At 39.9% G+C, this 16,728-nt stretch overlaps 2 protein-coding genes across 2 annotated transcripts in view; both read left to right on the top strand.

Annotated features, from left to right (window-relative positions):
• The window catches only part of LOC106636928 (aldo-keto reductase family 1 member B1), a 403,668-nt gene that overhangs the window by 119,767 nt on the left and 267,173 nt on the right, over nt 1-16,728 (top strand). The window lies entirely within an intron of this gene.
• The window catches only part of LOC106636960 (protein Fe65 homolog), a 94,794-nt gene that overhangs the window by 47,993 nt on the left and 30,073 nt on the right, over nt 1-16,728 (top strand). The window contains exon 2 of the mRNA XM_089593182.1: nt 6,808-7,123. Within this exon, the coding sequence (XP_089449308.1) occupies nt 6,808-7,123 (316 nt within the window). The remainder of the gene's footprint in view (nt 1-6,807; nt 7,124-16,728) is intronic.

Genomic DNA, 16,728 nt, shown 5'->3' with positions numbered 1-16,728 from the left:
TCTACTTAATTACAGTCACAGCCCCGTTAACATTATTACCAAAACTTGACTTAAAGTAATTCAGTAAAAATATTTACACTTCCTTGTCAAGTATAAATGTCTGATTAAATACTAATATGATCTACTTGAATTAATCATAAAACTATTATTTTGTTCACTAGTGCTTTAATCAAACGTCAAATTGTATCCTTTTTTTAGATACGGAAAAAATTATCTTATTTTCAATATTCTTTTAATGGCTGACCAGTATTTGATATATTTACTTAATTCAATTTCAGATTGATTTATATTGCGATCTTATTTAAAGTGAAGTTATTTACTTTTTTTAATTAGATTTGTTTGATACAAGCCTTTTTACTAAAATATTTTTAAAAAACCTAATCCTTTTTTTTGGCAGAAAAATATTCGATCGTTAACTAATACTTACTAATACTTTTGTTAGCAATCGTTTACTAACGTCATAATTACATTTTATAGAGTTATTCATTGTTTTGAAATACTGAAGAAATCAAATATATTTTTCTAATAAGAAACCAATGTCTGATCGAAGACTTACAGTATCTACTTGAATTGATCAGAAAACTATATTTATTTACTCTGTAACTTTTATTGAACGGTATGTTGTAAGTGAATTTTTTAAAATACGGAAAATTCTTCTTTTCTTTGGTGTTTTAATACCGTCTGACCAAAGGCTGACCAGATCTACTTAGACTGTTCATAGCAAAATTTACATTGTTATACAAATCTACTGATGGCTGACTAAAACTGGATACTATCTACTTAAATTAATCGCCGTATTATTTACACCATTACCACACTATTGATGTGAAGTTGTTGAGTACAAGTCGATTGCTCAGCAGAAACACTTGATTTAAAATGCAATAATATAGTTTGTACTATTTTCACATTAAATCGTCTTACCAAATATTGATATGATCTACTTAGATGGATCAGTGCTATTCACATTATTGCTTTTACGTGATGTAAAGTATATCACTTCTTTAAAGTATGGCTGCAGTACTTTGTCTTATTCTGGCATAAAATTTATGTCTGACCAAAACTGACATCATCTACTTAAATTGACAATGAAATTGTATTTACATAATGAAATTTGACGTTCCATCTTTTTCCTTATATTTTAATGAATTGTTTACTTAAAGGCTGACATTATATACTTAAACTTGTCAACACGATGTCAATTTAGTCGATACGACTCACATCGTTACTTAAAAAAAAACGTCAAGTCCAAACGTCAAAATTCCTCGGCAAAGAAATCGCAAAGTACGCATGTTTTTACATCACTCGATGGAAAAAAAGCCGATCAACACATAAATAATCCAACAAAAGAAAATTTCAAAATGGATACATACGCGTGACTAAACTTTCTCAATAAAAAATGGAAAAAATGTAGCTCGACGGTATTAAATCGACGTTGAATATTTCTCATTCAGCACGAGTTTCAAGAACAAACAGCAGCAGCGCGCGTTTCATATTGTACAAAAACTTTTGCACAACTCCTACGCACTCCCCTGCTCGTTTGAAACTTTTGTCACCAGCTGGCAACACTACTCCGTATACAACACACAGACACAGACGCAAATGCGTCACCTACTCCAACGCTCGATAAACCCGGCTGAAAACGTTTATTGCGCGGGTGAAAAAAATGTTCATCCCACACCGCAAAGGCCACAAAAATCAAAAATATTACCCAACCCCCTACAACCAACAACAATCCTCGATTCAATGGCGAAGCAGAGGAAGGGGAGGGCGAAAAAAATTTCCGCTGACCCAGCCGTACGCGATCGGAACACAGACAGTAGTAGCAAACGGAGGAGTCCTGCACGCGACCGGCAAATTGCTGCGATTCAGCGTTTCCGATGGAGCTTCCGACGAAACTTTACCAACGGCTCCGCTTCTCCTCCCCCCGCCTCCAAATTTATGCCCGTAATTAGGCGCAAGTACTCCCCGCCCCTCCACTCGCACGCGTGAAACCTCGTCCGTTCGCTCAAATTTATTTCGGGTTATCGGGAAAGTGATTAACTCCGCGCCTGCGTAACGAAGTTAGGGGCCATTGGGCATCGACAGTTTCCGTTCCATCTGCGTATGCGCGCTTTGGTTTCCAATGCTCCGGTTTCCATCGACGACGTCGACGACAACGATGAGTTATCGAAAACTGATTAGAGGCTTCCCAGTTCTAGGTTCCCAGTTACAAACTTTACTATTCCCTTGAGAAAAAAACTCCAACGATAACCAAAAAAGCCAGATGTAACAACCCCCAAGCATTGCAAAAAACTTCTGAAAGGGCCACTTTAAAGAGCCCCAATCACTACATTGAGTTTCTATAGATGTGCTAGACTTGAAACCGAGACAACCTTGTGATGTCTACGAAGCTCACTTTCAGTTATTTCTAGTTGCTTCGACGTTCCCTGGCTGTTCGCTATATTTCGATACAGTAGATCAGAGCAGGTATTCCTGAAAAATTAGAGTAGAGGAATGCTAGCGATAGCAAAACAACGGACGTCACCAAGATTTTAGTGAGCAATAGCACCCCCACCCCCTCAAGAAGTCACGTTCGTTCAAACTCCATGGTCTGGTTTGTACATGGATGAACATTTACGATCGATTGCGGCACACACCACGTGTGTATGTACAGGCTAAACACAGTAACTCTACGCCAGTGAGACGTACAGGTGGTCGGGCGTGTGGGTAAGTTTGTGTCTCAATGTTGCACTCGAAAAGGCCCACTCCATATCCTTGAACTATCGATTCGCGTGGAGTTAATGTCGCGCGGTCTGTGCTTGTGTGTACGTACTGAGCGAAGGCTGTTCGTGAACACACGTATCTGGAGTTCACGAGAAAAAAAGGACATAGCTCGATGGAGGAGTGGAGATTTTTTGCCACACGCGCCCTGCTCTTGGAATAGGACTTGAGAGACAACGAGCAGCAGAGACTTTGATACCTGCGGATGCCCAAGTTTTACTAGGTGCGGTGAAAGAAGTTTGCTGCCGGGGGTGTGAAAGGCTGGTAAGCTAAAGACGATGGCTAACTTTGCTTTTTACGGTGTGTCTTCTACTTTCCGTTGCATACCACTCTTGATCACGGGCCAAAAAGGTCCTTATAGATCCTCGGTTGTGGCGAGCACATCGTTGGGGCGTATTGAAGCTACTCGCGGTATACCAATCTTTGAGGAGAAAGTCGCATTGAATAAAATATATTTTTTTTTTTTTCATCTTGTGTATTTTTTTTTATTCTCTTCTCTACTACTCATACTTTTACACGTTTACCTATTGAATTCATCTCAGCTGTTCTAGGATTCTTTATTTCGTTATTTTTTGAAATAGCAAGACAGCCTTCGCGTGACTGTCACTAGCGTTCATGACTCGTCCCGGGAACTTTGGCATGGAATTCAACTTTTGAAAAAAATCTCACATCCATCAAAATGCAAGAAAAAAGATTTGTTGCAGAAACAATGTACCATTACAGCCTATCGACCTATCCCCCTGTTATTACAGAGCAAAAACTCCCTGAACAAAAATGGAAAGAAAAAAGTGAAAATGATAGAAGCAGAAGCAAAGCACGAATAAAGGCACACAGTAGCCCCGATCTCGCGGAACATGCATGTATCGTAAACGCGGGAGTAGTTGTAGGGCCGTTAGCTCGCGTGCGGCGCCGCATAGCCGGCGCCTCGACGTCTGAGCCCCACCCTCCACCTCCGCTCTCACGGGCATGCATCCGTACAGCAGCGGGTTCATCGTCTCTCGGAATATAAAACCCCCGATTAATGAGCTTGGAATCGATTCTCCGTACCTCTCGACATCCTCCTCCCTTTGTATACCTCCATGGGATTCCGATATGGTTATTGCCGTGCGTATAAATATTCCAAGGAGGGAAACCAACGTATTTGAAGAAACGGTTATTGCTGGCTCGCGGGCTGCTGAGGAATGGGCAGGAAATGGGGCTGGAAGCGGAGCGAAAGAGAGCTTCGTTTGTTCGATTTCTGCTATGGTTGACAGGGAAAGTTGATGCAGGGCCGATATTCCGGAGGCAATTGACGACATTGATACTTTAGGGCATCCGTTTATTGGACAGCTATTGTTCGTTTCGAGGAGCGTTGTGATTCCTTATATATGTTCTTATTCGAATTAGTTTATTGTGACAACAGTTTCCAAAGCATTCACTAAACTTTACGACTTTTGTAAAATCAGATGAATAGCGAGCCTGCATTTACAGTAAAATTTTAATGAAAGCACTAAGATTTTAATGGAATAGAGTTCGGACGGCCGCTAAAATCTGGTCGTTGTATGATAATTGCAAGCTTTCAGCCAAATAGGGCTCGAAATATTGCTGCATTGGTAATGAAGTGCTTTCCAAATGAGTATCAATTCAAACGGAGGCGTTGGAAATTAATGCTCTCCAACTTTACGTAAAACCACCCCCGAAAGTCATTTTGTATGGTTGATGACCAAAGTTGTTATCTCGCTTTTATCACTTGTGTGATCCCCAAAGTATACCGATACGTATGAAAACTCAGATAAAATTTGTAAGTACATCCATCATCTAGACTTAGCGACACTTGTGCATTGTAAATTTCAAAATTTCATATTCCATGTAAAACACAAATTATATTTCACATTCAGGCAGGTATAGCCAAGCGACACGAGCTGGTAGTCGTGTAAGCTCTACATTCGCGTGCACGGGCAGCGGAAAGTTTTCCCTGACATCGGGCCGTGGAGCTTCGCGACGGAGGGCGAGGAGGGGAGGGATCGATACACACGTACAAAGCTCGATGCCGAGGGTGACTCATCGAGGGCAGTGACAGGGTACATATTTTTCTTCCACCCCCTCTTTCGTGTGTACACGCTCTACACCTACTAGTAGCTTTTGTATACTGTAAGCGAGCGCGTAAGTCTGTACCTTTATCGTAAGTATAGGTATACACCACTGTGTGCTTACGCGGTCTCACTAGGCGTGCGTGAGGACAGACAATGGGAAGTGTGCGGATTTCCGGGTAAGGTAGCTGTCTCACGTTTCCATTACGTTCTAGTTGTAAGCAGTACTGATTCTAATTATTATACAACAGTATTATTCCTCAAGGAAAATTGACATACATCACAAATTACTATGTAAAAGAGCGTATCGATCAAGCACACGTTGGTATTCTAAGAACTCCTGTAGGCAGCTTTGTTCATCAGGCTATCGAGCTTTTATGGATAGCCCTGTTTTTTCTAGTTTCTCAGCTACGTGTTAAATTTTTATGTACCTGTTGCCGTAGCAAGTTGGTTTCCCGTAAGAATTTTTAAGAAGAAATGAGTTAAGCATTTAGAAAAAAAAAAATCAATGCTTCGTTTCGAAAGTAAACACCAAAGTGTTGTATTTGCAATAGTCACAGCGTACCAAAAAATTAAGATCCATCGAGAGGTGTAATAATTGAATGCTTCACCAAGAAAAGCTCCATTATTCACCCTCACCCCGTGCGCAGAACAAATAAGCTTATAGAAATTCTACTGCCATTTTTTATCCCTCCATTACTTGGTATTGCATTTCTTCCAACGTACATTTATGTACGTATACCTTCAAGCTCGTTCCTCCTCCCGATCCTCTTCTTTTTCTTTCAGTTCTCGTTCTCGAGGACTCTGGCACTTGTTCTAACACCAAAAGCGTGTCCAAACTTTTAAACTCTTTCCCACTCTCCCCCAGGACTCGGGAGCTCCTTGCCTAGCCCCCGATGCCACTCCTTTTCTTCTTGACTATATACTCCTACTGCTCTTCCTCATCCTCGACCTGGCTTCTTTTTCTCATTTTTTTTTTCTCTGCTTGCTCGTTTTATTTTGGACTTTTGCAGATTGCCAAGACTTTTGCGTAGAAAAATGCAAAGTTCCTTAAAGCAAAGGGGGTGTAAGGTGTCAAGTGGATAAATAAGCTTTCTTCCTTCCTCACACTTCCCTTTGCGTCTCGGGGAGTTTGAGATGGTAACAAGATTTGCAGCTCGCGACGACGCGACAACTATTGTTGCCAAGTGTCAATTTCAGTAGCTAAAGCTCGTGTCGTTATCGACTTTTGTTACTTGAGCTAGAACAGCGACCCAAGGCCAGATTTGTGATACTGTGCACCGTCACTACGACCTATTATACTGGCTGAAAGTTTTTTTATTTTTTTTATTTTGAAAATATTAAACAGTTGTTTGATTAATCTCCAACTAGCACTGGTGTTGTTGCTTCTGTCGAAACTTTGCTGATTTTAAGAGTTCGATTATAGTTTTGTACACTAAACGCTGTTTCAATATTAATTTCCTTCGTAAGCTAACAGCTTATAGATACGTAAATCTTACTTCCTTTACAAAATAACAGAGAATATACATGTAAACGTGTTGTGTACATCAAGAGAAAATAAACAACTAAAAAAATCACTCTTGCATAAATTTAGTGAATCGATCGATGAATCCGAGGTCTTATGATTTTTTACCTTACATACCGTAGTAGGATGTTTCAATGCCATTAGATTTGTGTCTTTTCATTGAAATGTTTTTATTCACTCGCCACACCACTGTTCAGTAGAGCCAATTTTCGTTGGCTTATTTCTTATTGTCTTCCTTTTTTACAAATCCTTCATCCTTACCTCTTATGCTTTCTATACTTTTTTCATTCCTCCAACTTATCGTCTACGTGCGATTCTTTTCTTTTTGAAATAAAATACGACGACAAGATACCATTCATGCAGTAATTCATCTAGTACAATAGCTCTCATCAGGTAGTCAAAAAAGGGAAGCGCTAACGATCCAACTGACGGAGCCATGTTTTATGTTTGCAGAGAACGGACTGCTGTCATTCGAGAATCCAAACTATCACCTTGACTCGGTGCGTTTCGACGATGCCCTCAACAGCAACGAGAACGGCAGTTCCATCTACGACGAGCTGTATCAAGAACTAGTTGTCGGCAACGGCGGTGGGGGAGTCGGCGTCCGAGTTGGTGGCAATGAGAGCACAAGGGTCCAGGGACGTAGAGCTTACGCTTCCCTCGACATAGGCAGCATGGGTGTCGACGTGACCCAAGGACCTCTTACTCAGGATCCCACTGTTGCCAACATCGTCATGCCACCTGACAACAGCGAGAATCACAATATGAGGTGAGTCTTCACACTTTTTCTGGCCTTCTAGAGAAACAGCCAGTTTGTAAAGGCTGCTGGTTTAGTTGGAGGAAGGTGGACCACATTTTCCATACAATTCATACCAAAATGGGTAGCAAGCATACATATGGTTGGGTTGGTTTTTTCCTTTCATTGCATTTAATATTAATTGCACGCTGAGAAAAATTGTTTGCTACGGTGATGATGTGTCGTTCTAATTAATTGATCAATGTCCGAAAAGGTTCCCAGTGATTGCGACCAAGTTAACGAAATTCCTCGTCGTATAAATTCCTCAGATCTCCGTACTTCCGAGAGCCAGGGGTGAAGTAGGGTACGGTATACACAAAATGTATTAAAGAAGCGACACTGGATCCTTCCACTGAGAGAAATAATCTTTGGAGGCATAACAATGTTCCTTCCCCATATGATGACACAATGTACATATTATATCGCTGGCTCGTTTTTTTTTTTGCACGTGGACAATACCAACTTTGGCTTGTGGCAACCTATCGTAGAAGGGGTCGCCCCACGAAGAGAGAGAGAGAGAGAGCGGTGGGCACGGATCGCTGGCGAAAAGCCGAAAGCAGCGCGGAAAATCGAATTTTCCGAGGCAAAAGGCATTGTGCGCGAGAGAAGCCATTACCGTCTCTCTCTCCCTTCTGCTGCCTCTCCGCTAACGTTGTTAAAACGTACAGTCCGCGAGAGAAGAGGCAGAAAGGGAGACGACCGTGCCCCAGACAAAGTCGCGTCGTTTACCTCGTTTTCATACTCCCTCCCTCTCTATCTCCCTCCGCCCCCCATTACGGTACACCGCGTTCTCTTTCAAAGCATCATGATACAATTTCGCCGGACGACGTGTACAACGAGGGCGTCGAGTCGTTCGTCTGTTTTTTGTCTCGCCACAGGGGGGTGCATTTCTCCGCGTTCGACCCAAAGCGATTAGGCGAATCAGCGTTCACGAGCAGAGCTTTTATACGTTACTATTCACCACGTGTTATACGCAAATTTGTCGGGCAGACCGAGAAGCTTTTGTCCTTCACCCTGACACTTGTAACAGCCAACGATACAGTGGGACTCGTTAAAATCATTTCTTTTGCCTGAAAGTCCTCGTGGCAAAGCAACGCACGACAACGACAAGCGAGACGTAGGAAGGAACCTGTAAAAGAAGGGGTGGTGCGTCGGGTGAATACGCGCTCGCGGCAATTCTTCCACCGTGAGGGGCTGCCATTAGCGATCTCGTCTGCGATGAAATAAAGGGGGATGGGGTCTCGTTGCGTCAGACACGCCGGCCCTCGGCTGAAGCGTCTCCCTCCTCGGCTCGTAAGAAAGACGGGCGTATGCGCGTGTACGAGAGACGAGCGTACAAGGGTGGGATCGATATTACTTATTCCTGCTGGAATATTTCATAAGTGCATAGTGCACGCGGGGCGCGCCGTTAGTGGTGTCAGTGGTGCATAGTTATGCTCGAGAGAGCCGCTTATAAATCAGAGAGCGAGGTGGGAATTCGAGGTGGAGGAATTTTTATGTTAATGGCTCGAGGGGTGCGCCTGACGAATGGCCGCTGTTCTGCTTCCGTTGTCCTGGAAATGATGTATTTCGGGAGGGGTTTTTAATTTTATCGGCCCGTTTGGACTTGATGCTCGGGTTAATCGATCGATGATAGGGCTGTCGATGTTACGTGTGTGACGATGATGCATCGCGACAGGGTTGGTTTCTTTTTGTTGTTTCTATGCAGCTGGAGTGTCGCTAATACGGTAGGATGGATGTGTTGAAAAAACAGTTATTTTTTATCGTTGCTTCGTTCGACTCAACGAGACCGATTGAAATCTTTTTCACGGGAAGGTTTGAATGAAACGGGTTGTGAATTGGTGCGTACTGCGGAGTCAAACTGTGGGATCCAATATGAATTTGGTCTGCAATTTCATTTGAAACTAGAAATAGTTAAATTAAAAAAAAATTCACACCGGTTCAACGAGTTTTAGATGAAAAGCAGAAATACTCTTCAAATTATTAATGCACACACTGTAATAAATCATGGAATTTTTTCTGTTTGAAATAATAATTTGAACAAAATTGAGGATCTTAAAGTCTGTCGGAGACACGAAATGTCATAGAACGAATTTTAAATCATTAGATATTTCATATTTAACAACAATTTTAATTTGACAACTAAAATAGTCCTTTTGATACGTAAAAAAGATTCTATAGTACATTTACGAGTCAACCCTGTACTATAGTCAAAATAAACGGAACAATTTTTATGTATTAATTTTTAAGTAATCATTTATTTACATGAGTGTAATGCACAGGTTTAAAATAGCCATTTCCACGTGTGTGATGTTTCAAGAACTTAAAAGAGATAAAAAAATTAATGTTATAGATCTTCCAATCTGAGAAATTTTTCATATTTTTTCTATTTGGGAACAGTTAATTTATATTAAATTAAATAATATTCGCCCCACAGCGTCATAAAATCTATAGATCTCGCTGTCTCAGTCTCCTTCTACCTTCTTTTTTCATCAATTTTACACACTTTTTGGTTTCATTTTATACCCACATCATAATTTTAATATAATTGTTCACGTAGTGTGATATTTGTGTACGAAAAGTATACTGAACGTGAGACCACTCGATTTATCTATGTTTTCTCGAATTTAATTTGCAATATTGCACTCGCCCATTTTATTCGACGAGAAAAAAAAAGACCAAACATCGTAATTATGGTGGCGCCAAAAAAAAAACTTTCAGAGAAATCAGCACCTCAAACGTTTCGTAAGAAAAAAAACATGTCAAAGGGTAAAAATAAAAATACACAAGCCCCCAGCAGAGCATCTCGCTCCGTCGTTAGCGCACACGCGGCAGAGGGTGAGAGAGAGAGAGAGTGGACCTAATTGAAATTAACGAAGAAGGGCAAAGCAGGGAAAATCGTACACGCGCAGCTGGAGCAGGCCTTGCTTTTCGAAAAAGCCTGTCGTCGGCAACTTTCTCGTAATTGGGCCTCGGTGATAATTAAGCCACGGAACTGCAGCCACCGTCCCTCTTTCATGCATTTGATGCGAGTCACGAGAACATGTACATCATCAGACTGTACATACAAAACTCTGCCAATTTTTATCATTTTCAGTCGACGCGCTACACTATCAGTATCTTTTACTATTCAACGTGCATGTACGGTTTTTCTCTCTTTTCCAATCTCACAACGATTCCCATACATCACTCGTAGACCCCCCGCGATGGCCACATCACATGATTCCTCTTTCCGTGCTCACGTACTCGTTCACGTTCGCGGAGATTTGCTTGGAGTGTGCCACGTGCTCGATGCATCCGCAAAGTTGGGATTCGAGATTTTAAAAACTTTCATCGAAGGGGTGGGTTGTTTCCACCCATCTTACTTTGCGAGCGAGAAATGCAAAACTCAATTTGCTTTTATGAATTCTGAAAGAACTTCCGTGGGCCAAAGTTTCTTGCCTTTTAATCTAGAGAAATATTTTTCAAAGTTAGCTTGGTACATTGCCAGTATATTTTTTTTTTTTTTTTTTTTTTTTTTTTAGTATTCATGTTCGTTTTTCATCTTGTGGTATATTTTATACTACGTAGTTGAGTTTCAAATTATTTTTCAAATAGTATTCACGTTCACTAAAAATAATTTGAAACTCAATTACGTAGTATAAAATATACCACAAGATGAAAAACGAACATGAATACTAAAAAAAAAAAAAAAAATGAACGTGAATACTTTCATTACGCCTTTAAAAATGGGCATGTGGTCGATATTGGAAATTCGTAATTACCGAAGATACATACTTCTTGATGCTACGTCAAATTGATTTAATACACTATCTTAAAGACGAATTTAGAAATACAGTTACATAAGATTGTTTGTATGAAAACGTAAATTTTTAAATGATTACTTAGCATACGGTACGCCAGTTTAGAAAAAAAAAATTTTTTACCCCACAAATATCTTCCTTTTGTATAAATTTTTACATCAGATTCATAATTATAAAATAAAGCTAAATAAATTTACAGAAGTGTCTGAAATACTTTTAAAAAATTAAATATTATGTTTTAAATAAATTACAATAAACTTTAATATCTCAAAACATGACTCCTGGAATCATTTTTTCTCTCAGTATTGTAAATAGTGGTGAATAAAAAATTTTTTCAACAAAAAAAATGTCGTTTATCCAAGAAAAAATGGCTTTCTTTAAAACTATTTAAAAATCCATAAAATAATTTTTCTTAAATCTTTCAACTTAGCGTCAAGAGAAAGAAAAACCCCAGTCTAAAAACCGTCTCATCCTTACACTTTTCTATCCAGCAAAAATTTGCTCATGAGCAACCTCAAAGGCCATTACAGGCATGAAAAACATCGTTAAATCTTTCGCCCCGGAAAAATTAGTAAAGCCAAGAGTCCGATAGGGGAAAAAAGGCTCAAGATGCGCATTAAACGCTCACCTTCGCTTACGAAATTCTAGACGCGAAAGGATGCAGCTTTTCGCCTGTCGTGCGTATACGTACACCCACGTCGTTACCTTGATGCTTGAAGCTTAAGATTGTCGCTTGCACCTCTATGGAACTTGTTTTAATAAAGGCTTAGACGTGCTATCTCACTTTGTAGTACCTGCTTCTTACATTAAGTAGTATGGCCTGAAATTGGTCAGACAGGGAAGATACACGTGTCATGGCTTACGTTTATGATTAAAATTTCGCTGTGCGAGAAAGTATTAACAAATATTAATCGATAAATATCAAAAAGTAAATATAAATGTGTTACCACCACTTTCGTTTTAAAAATAAATTCAGCATTCCATTTAATTATTAAATTTTCCGACACTCGAATTAACTTTCTTTAGCTTCTTGAAACTTCCACTGTTAACTTTGAGTACTTTTGCTTCCTAAGAATTTCACTCTATTATTTACAACATTTTTTTATTATACCCGTTAGGAAATATAAATAAACTCGTCTCACTGCTCTATGCAGTAGTATATAGCTTTTGTTACTCCGCCATCAACTTGCCACTCGTATTCTTGTTTCATTGCACCCTAACTTGCGAAGCAAACTGTATGAGTGAGTCGTATGTCCAAACACTCAAGTCGTAAGCAACAAAAAAGTCATCGCTCTGAGTCTGTTTCTTACTTGACTACCTTCTACAAGTTCTTCCAATGACCGTAGGGGTCATTAAGTTTAATCACAAACGCCTTTTATTCATTAAAGTACAGAGACCACCAGCTATTTACTTGAAGCTTGTGAATGACAATTGATGGTCGAAACTCATAGTGAATATCTAAAGAAACAACTCGTATCAACTGTAACACATGAAGAAAAAAAAAAAAAAAAAAAAAAGTAACTTTGACGCGCGTCTGTTACGTCTGAGTGAAAATAACCTTTTTCCCCGACTACTTACCGTCCATAAAACCGTTTTTCACCGTCCACCAGCGCAGGTATACTGGTACACTCACAGGTAAGCCCGTCGAAACAGGAAAAAAAAAAAAAAGCGTTGGCTTCTTTACTCGGAGATAAGCCCAGGACGTGTCCCTCAACGCGAGTGTCGAAAGTGCCACTGTCGCCCCATAACCTTCCGTAAATAATTCTGGGCCTGTGAAATTCACAGTCCCTCGTATACCCGCACACAGACACACATGATCGACGCGAATTGGAAAGAAGACGAAGGAGCAAGCACCTACGGGACGGGTTAACTCACGCGGGGAAAAGGCTCGCCGGAAATAGAAAGCCAGGCTGAATTCGCAATGCGTCCCCCTTCCTTCCCTCGCTTGGTTGCCAAGAGCCTTCCACCCCTCTCTCTCTCTCTTTTTTCGCATGCATGCGGAGCTCATCTATCTTTCATGCAGATAAGGTCGCCAGCTGCAGTAGTTCCCTCGCGGTGCAACCGGAACATTTCGACAACAGACACCTACGCCGCGGAAAATGGAATTTTATAAATACCCACGCGTGTGCCCATGTCGTACGAACAACCCCTTGCTTCCAATTTCGGCAATCACCGTCCGAGGTGAACTTTCCCGGGAATCCGAAAAACAACGAGCTGCCAGACAGCCGGGGCTGAAACTTTCGAAAGCCAGCCCGAAAAAACTTGGAAGTAAATCTAGACCTGGAAGCGGTACGAGTCTCGGAAAAAAGCGGCAAACAAACGCAGTGGAAAGTTCAGTGATCGATGAATACGCGCGTGCACGTGTGCTCCGCGAGAGTCGCACAGTTGAGCATCTGCATCGTGGAGTAGCGGATATACACTGTGGGTATATCCACCAACAGAGACAGACAGGTGGATGGGGAAAAAGAAGTTGGAAGATCGAGCCGAAGCACGTGCATGTATAGCCGGGAAGTTTGCGAACGCCAAGGTATAGCTGGAAAGGAGGACGCGAGTTGTATTGTTGGGAGACGGATGGGTACCGCAGCTCTGCACTTACACAGAGGGGGTCAGAGTCCATATCCCACCGTGCACTCTGACGTGGCGAATGGAAAAAAAAGGAGAACGGCGCGTTCGTCGCTCTCGGTATGTAAGGGGAGGTCGTTGGCCCGAGTACGTAGTTGGCAGTACATTGCGTGGTTATGAATGGTAATCTTTGCTGTCTATCATCGTGCGAATGTTCCTATCTCTGTTTTGTAGGGAAAAGTTCGAGCTGTTGATTCGGCTGTGGGGAATACCCTTCCTCCTTGCTCGCCCATGCACGTGCTCCAAGGAAAGCACCTGCATGGATTATGCAGCAGCTACGGGATTTGAGGGGTGGGGTAGGAACATGAGGTGTTCTTCTGCGGCAGCGGTGGTGGTGATGTCAAGCTCGTTAAGCAGGCTGTTGCGGCTTGTTCGCGTTCGGAAGGACGTGGTAATGCTGCTGTTGTTGGTGTTGGTGTTGTTGTTGTTGTTGGGTGGTCGATGGGGTAGGGTGAGCGTGAGGGTGTGGAATTTCAAATTTGAGTGACACCCCGTCTGAAACAAGCTTCAGAGAGGAGATTTCGTAGGAACTACGTTCTGTTGAAACTACGATGTAGTTGGTAAAGTAATTTTTCTTTATGACAGAATACGTTGTGATTGTATGATTATTGATGATTTCATTTCATGGTTTAGTGACGTGGTACTGACTTTAAGTGAGTTGTATGACAGAAAAACTGGATAAGCAGTGAGATTTGTCATGCACTGTAAACAATATTAAGGGAGTGGACGTTCTTATCATTATTTAGTCATCTCAATAAGGGCCAAAAAATCAAGAAATGGAATGCTTAATTAATTTAATTAATTACAAACAATTCAGTGATTATCAGCTAATATCTGTTTATCTTTGCATTTTCATTACAAAATTTTTTATATTTTACCAATAACTATAAACTTATTACCACTGATCATTTCTTATCACACTCTTACATTGGTTTTCTCATCAATTTGGCATCTTGAATTGATCCTAATTATTCTAAACACAAACACCAATCATAAAGATGCACACCAAAAAGCATCACCGTGACATTTTCACAAACGTCTGATCATACACGAATTGTACTACTGAAAATTGGACTTATGATAATTATTTAATACTAATAGTTTTGATTCATTATCACAAATCAAGTTGATAGTATAACATTTTGGGGTAAACATCCTTATTTTTTCGTACGCCCATCGATATCACGTCTTACCTTACTGGCCTGTCTCCACTTTGTATTGTAGCCAACGTAGAAATATTAAGTTCAATTATAAACGTAATTTTAGGTTGAAATTTTAGCCAAACAGTTAATAATGAAAAGTATTTAAAGAAATGCATAAAAATATACTTTCGTTAATAAAGTAGAAAGTAAAAAAAATTTTTTAAATATTTTTCGAAGATACTGACGCTGGGCCCTCCAATAGTGTACGTTGCTACAAATTAACAGTTCGGTGATTTCTATTTTATTAACTATGCAAATAATATAAAATGAATTTGTACTATGTAGTTTTTTAATGGAATTTTTGTAGATTTTTTAATATATTTTTTCCGTTTAGTTAATGATTTTTGATAAATGGCTGACTATACGAAGTTCTTACTACTGAAAATTGGTTCTTTAGGAAAAAAATTCATGAACTTTAATTAAAGGCTCCTTTTCAAGCATTTTATGATGGGCTGATGATGATGAATCACGTGGTATTAAGTAGACAGAAATTTCGGAATACTAATATTTAACGTTGGTGAATATAATTTAAATAATAAAATTGTGAAAAACGTTCGAAGCGTGTATTATTTTTAGTTAGTTGATGTATACATTTCTTTGTGTATGAATATGCTCATATACTATGAACGTATGGATGATTTCAAGCAACTAATTTTGAAATGCTTCAGTTGATGGAGTAAAAATAAAAATTTCATGAATGAAAAAGTTTAAAGTTCAAAGTGTTACTCTCTTGTAACGTTATTGCATGATGGAGTGATTAAAGTGACTTTTGTTCTTGAAAACACAAAAAAAATATACCATTTTATTCAATTGTACTACACAACTCTAAATTTCATTCAGATTTGTTATAAATTGAAGAAATCTGCTAGAATAAGTTGTATCACCATTGTACATATATTGTCAGACAAGAAAACATTGCAAGTTATACTACGTAAACATAGTGGGATTCCGGTAAAATCACGCTCATTCTTGTGTGAGACCATAAACTACTCTACAGTCTTGCCTTAAAATGTCGTGCATCAACTTGTCATACTACTCCTATCTATTTTATTTTTCTAATAAAAAATTAGCATTCGAAACAATCTCATGACTCCTGATAATCGACTGATCAGCAGGAATCAATTAAAAATTGAAATTGAAAATTACAAAATCAAGCTAGAAAAACATAGCTTATCAAGATTTTATCATCTATCTACTTTCTTCTCTCGTACTCTCTTTCCAGCTTATCAGTCCCATTATCTTCGTCCCCGTCTCATACCCTACTCCCCGTGTCTCCAAGATCCACGCTAATAACTCCGCATCGATAGCTCTCCCTTAACTTCCTACAAATTCCCAAATACATAGCTTGAGAGACTCTCCCTCCCTCGGCCGCTCTGGACCTCCCTATAGGGGTGCGAGGCCTCCCCTCGAGGCAACTTCCTTTGATTTTGGCCCTCCTTTCATCGGCTTGAGTAAAATAAAGGAGCTAGCCGGTCCAAGATTTATCTTCTTGGGAGTGTTAGACCTCGTTTTTCACCGCCATCGTCGTCGTCTTCCCTTCCAAAAGCTGGCCGATTTGTTCTTTTATTAAAACAGATTTGCCGTCCGTTCCCTTCGGAAAATCGATCACTGCCTTCACGCTTATTTTTACAGGTTCTTTTTCTTGTTTTTTTCCTCCCTCTTTTTCATTCACTCTTCTTCTTTTTGACTGTGTCTGTTCAAGTATATTTATCTTGTAGTAGAGAACAAAGCTAATCGTAGACCATAAGTAATCCTCTAAAGTAAAAAAAAAAAAAAAAAAAGAAATATACGACGTAACATTAACATTGGGAAATTTGTATAGAACTTCCAATTATAATGTCTCAATCAAGAATTTTTGATCTTAGAGGACAACATTGTATTTTCGAGCAGCAAAGTAGTCGAAATAGGTCAGCCAGGTATGCATGTCGGAAAGCGTTGACCTGTACTACTT

This window comes from Copidosoma floridanum, unplaced genomic scaffold (genome assembly GCF_036245765.1).
Source record: "Copidosoma floridanum isolate Cflo_tuat_1 unplaced genomic scaffold, Cflo_Japanese_pri ptg000019l, whole genome shotgun sequence".
NCBI classification, from domain to species: Eukaryota; Metazoa; Arthropoda; class Insecta; order Hymenoptera; family Encyrtidae; genus Copidosoma; species Copidosoma floridanum.
The sequence above is the reverse complement of the archived record's forward strand: the minus strand, read 5'-3'. Positions and strand labels throughout refer to the sequence as shown.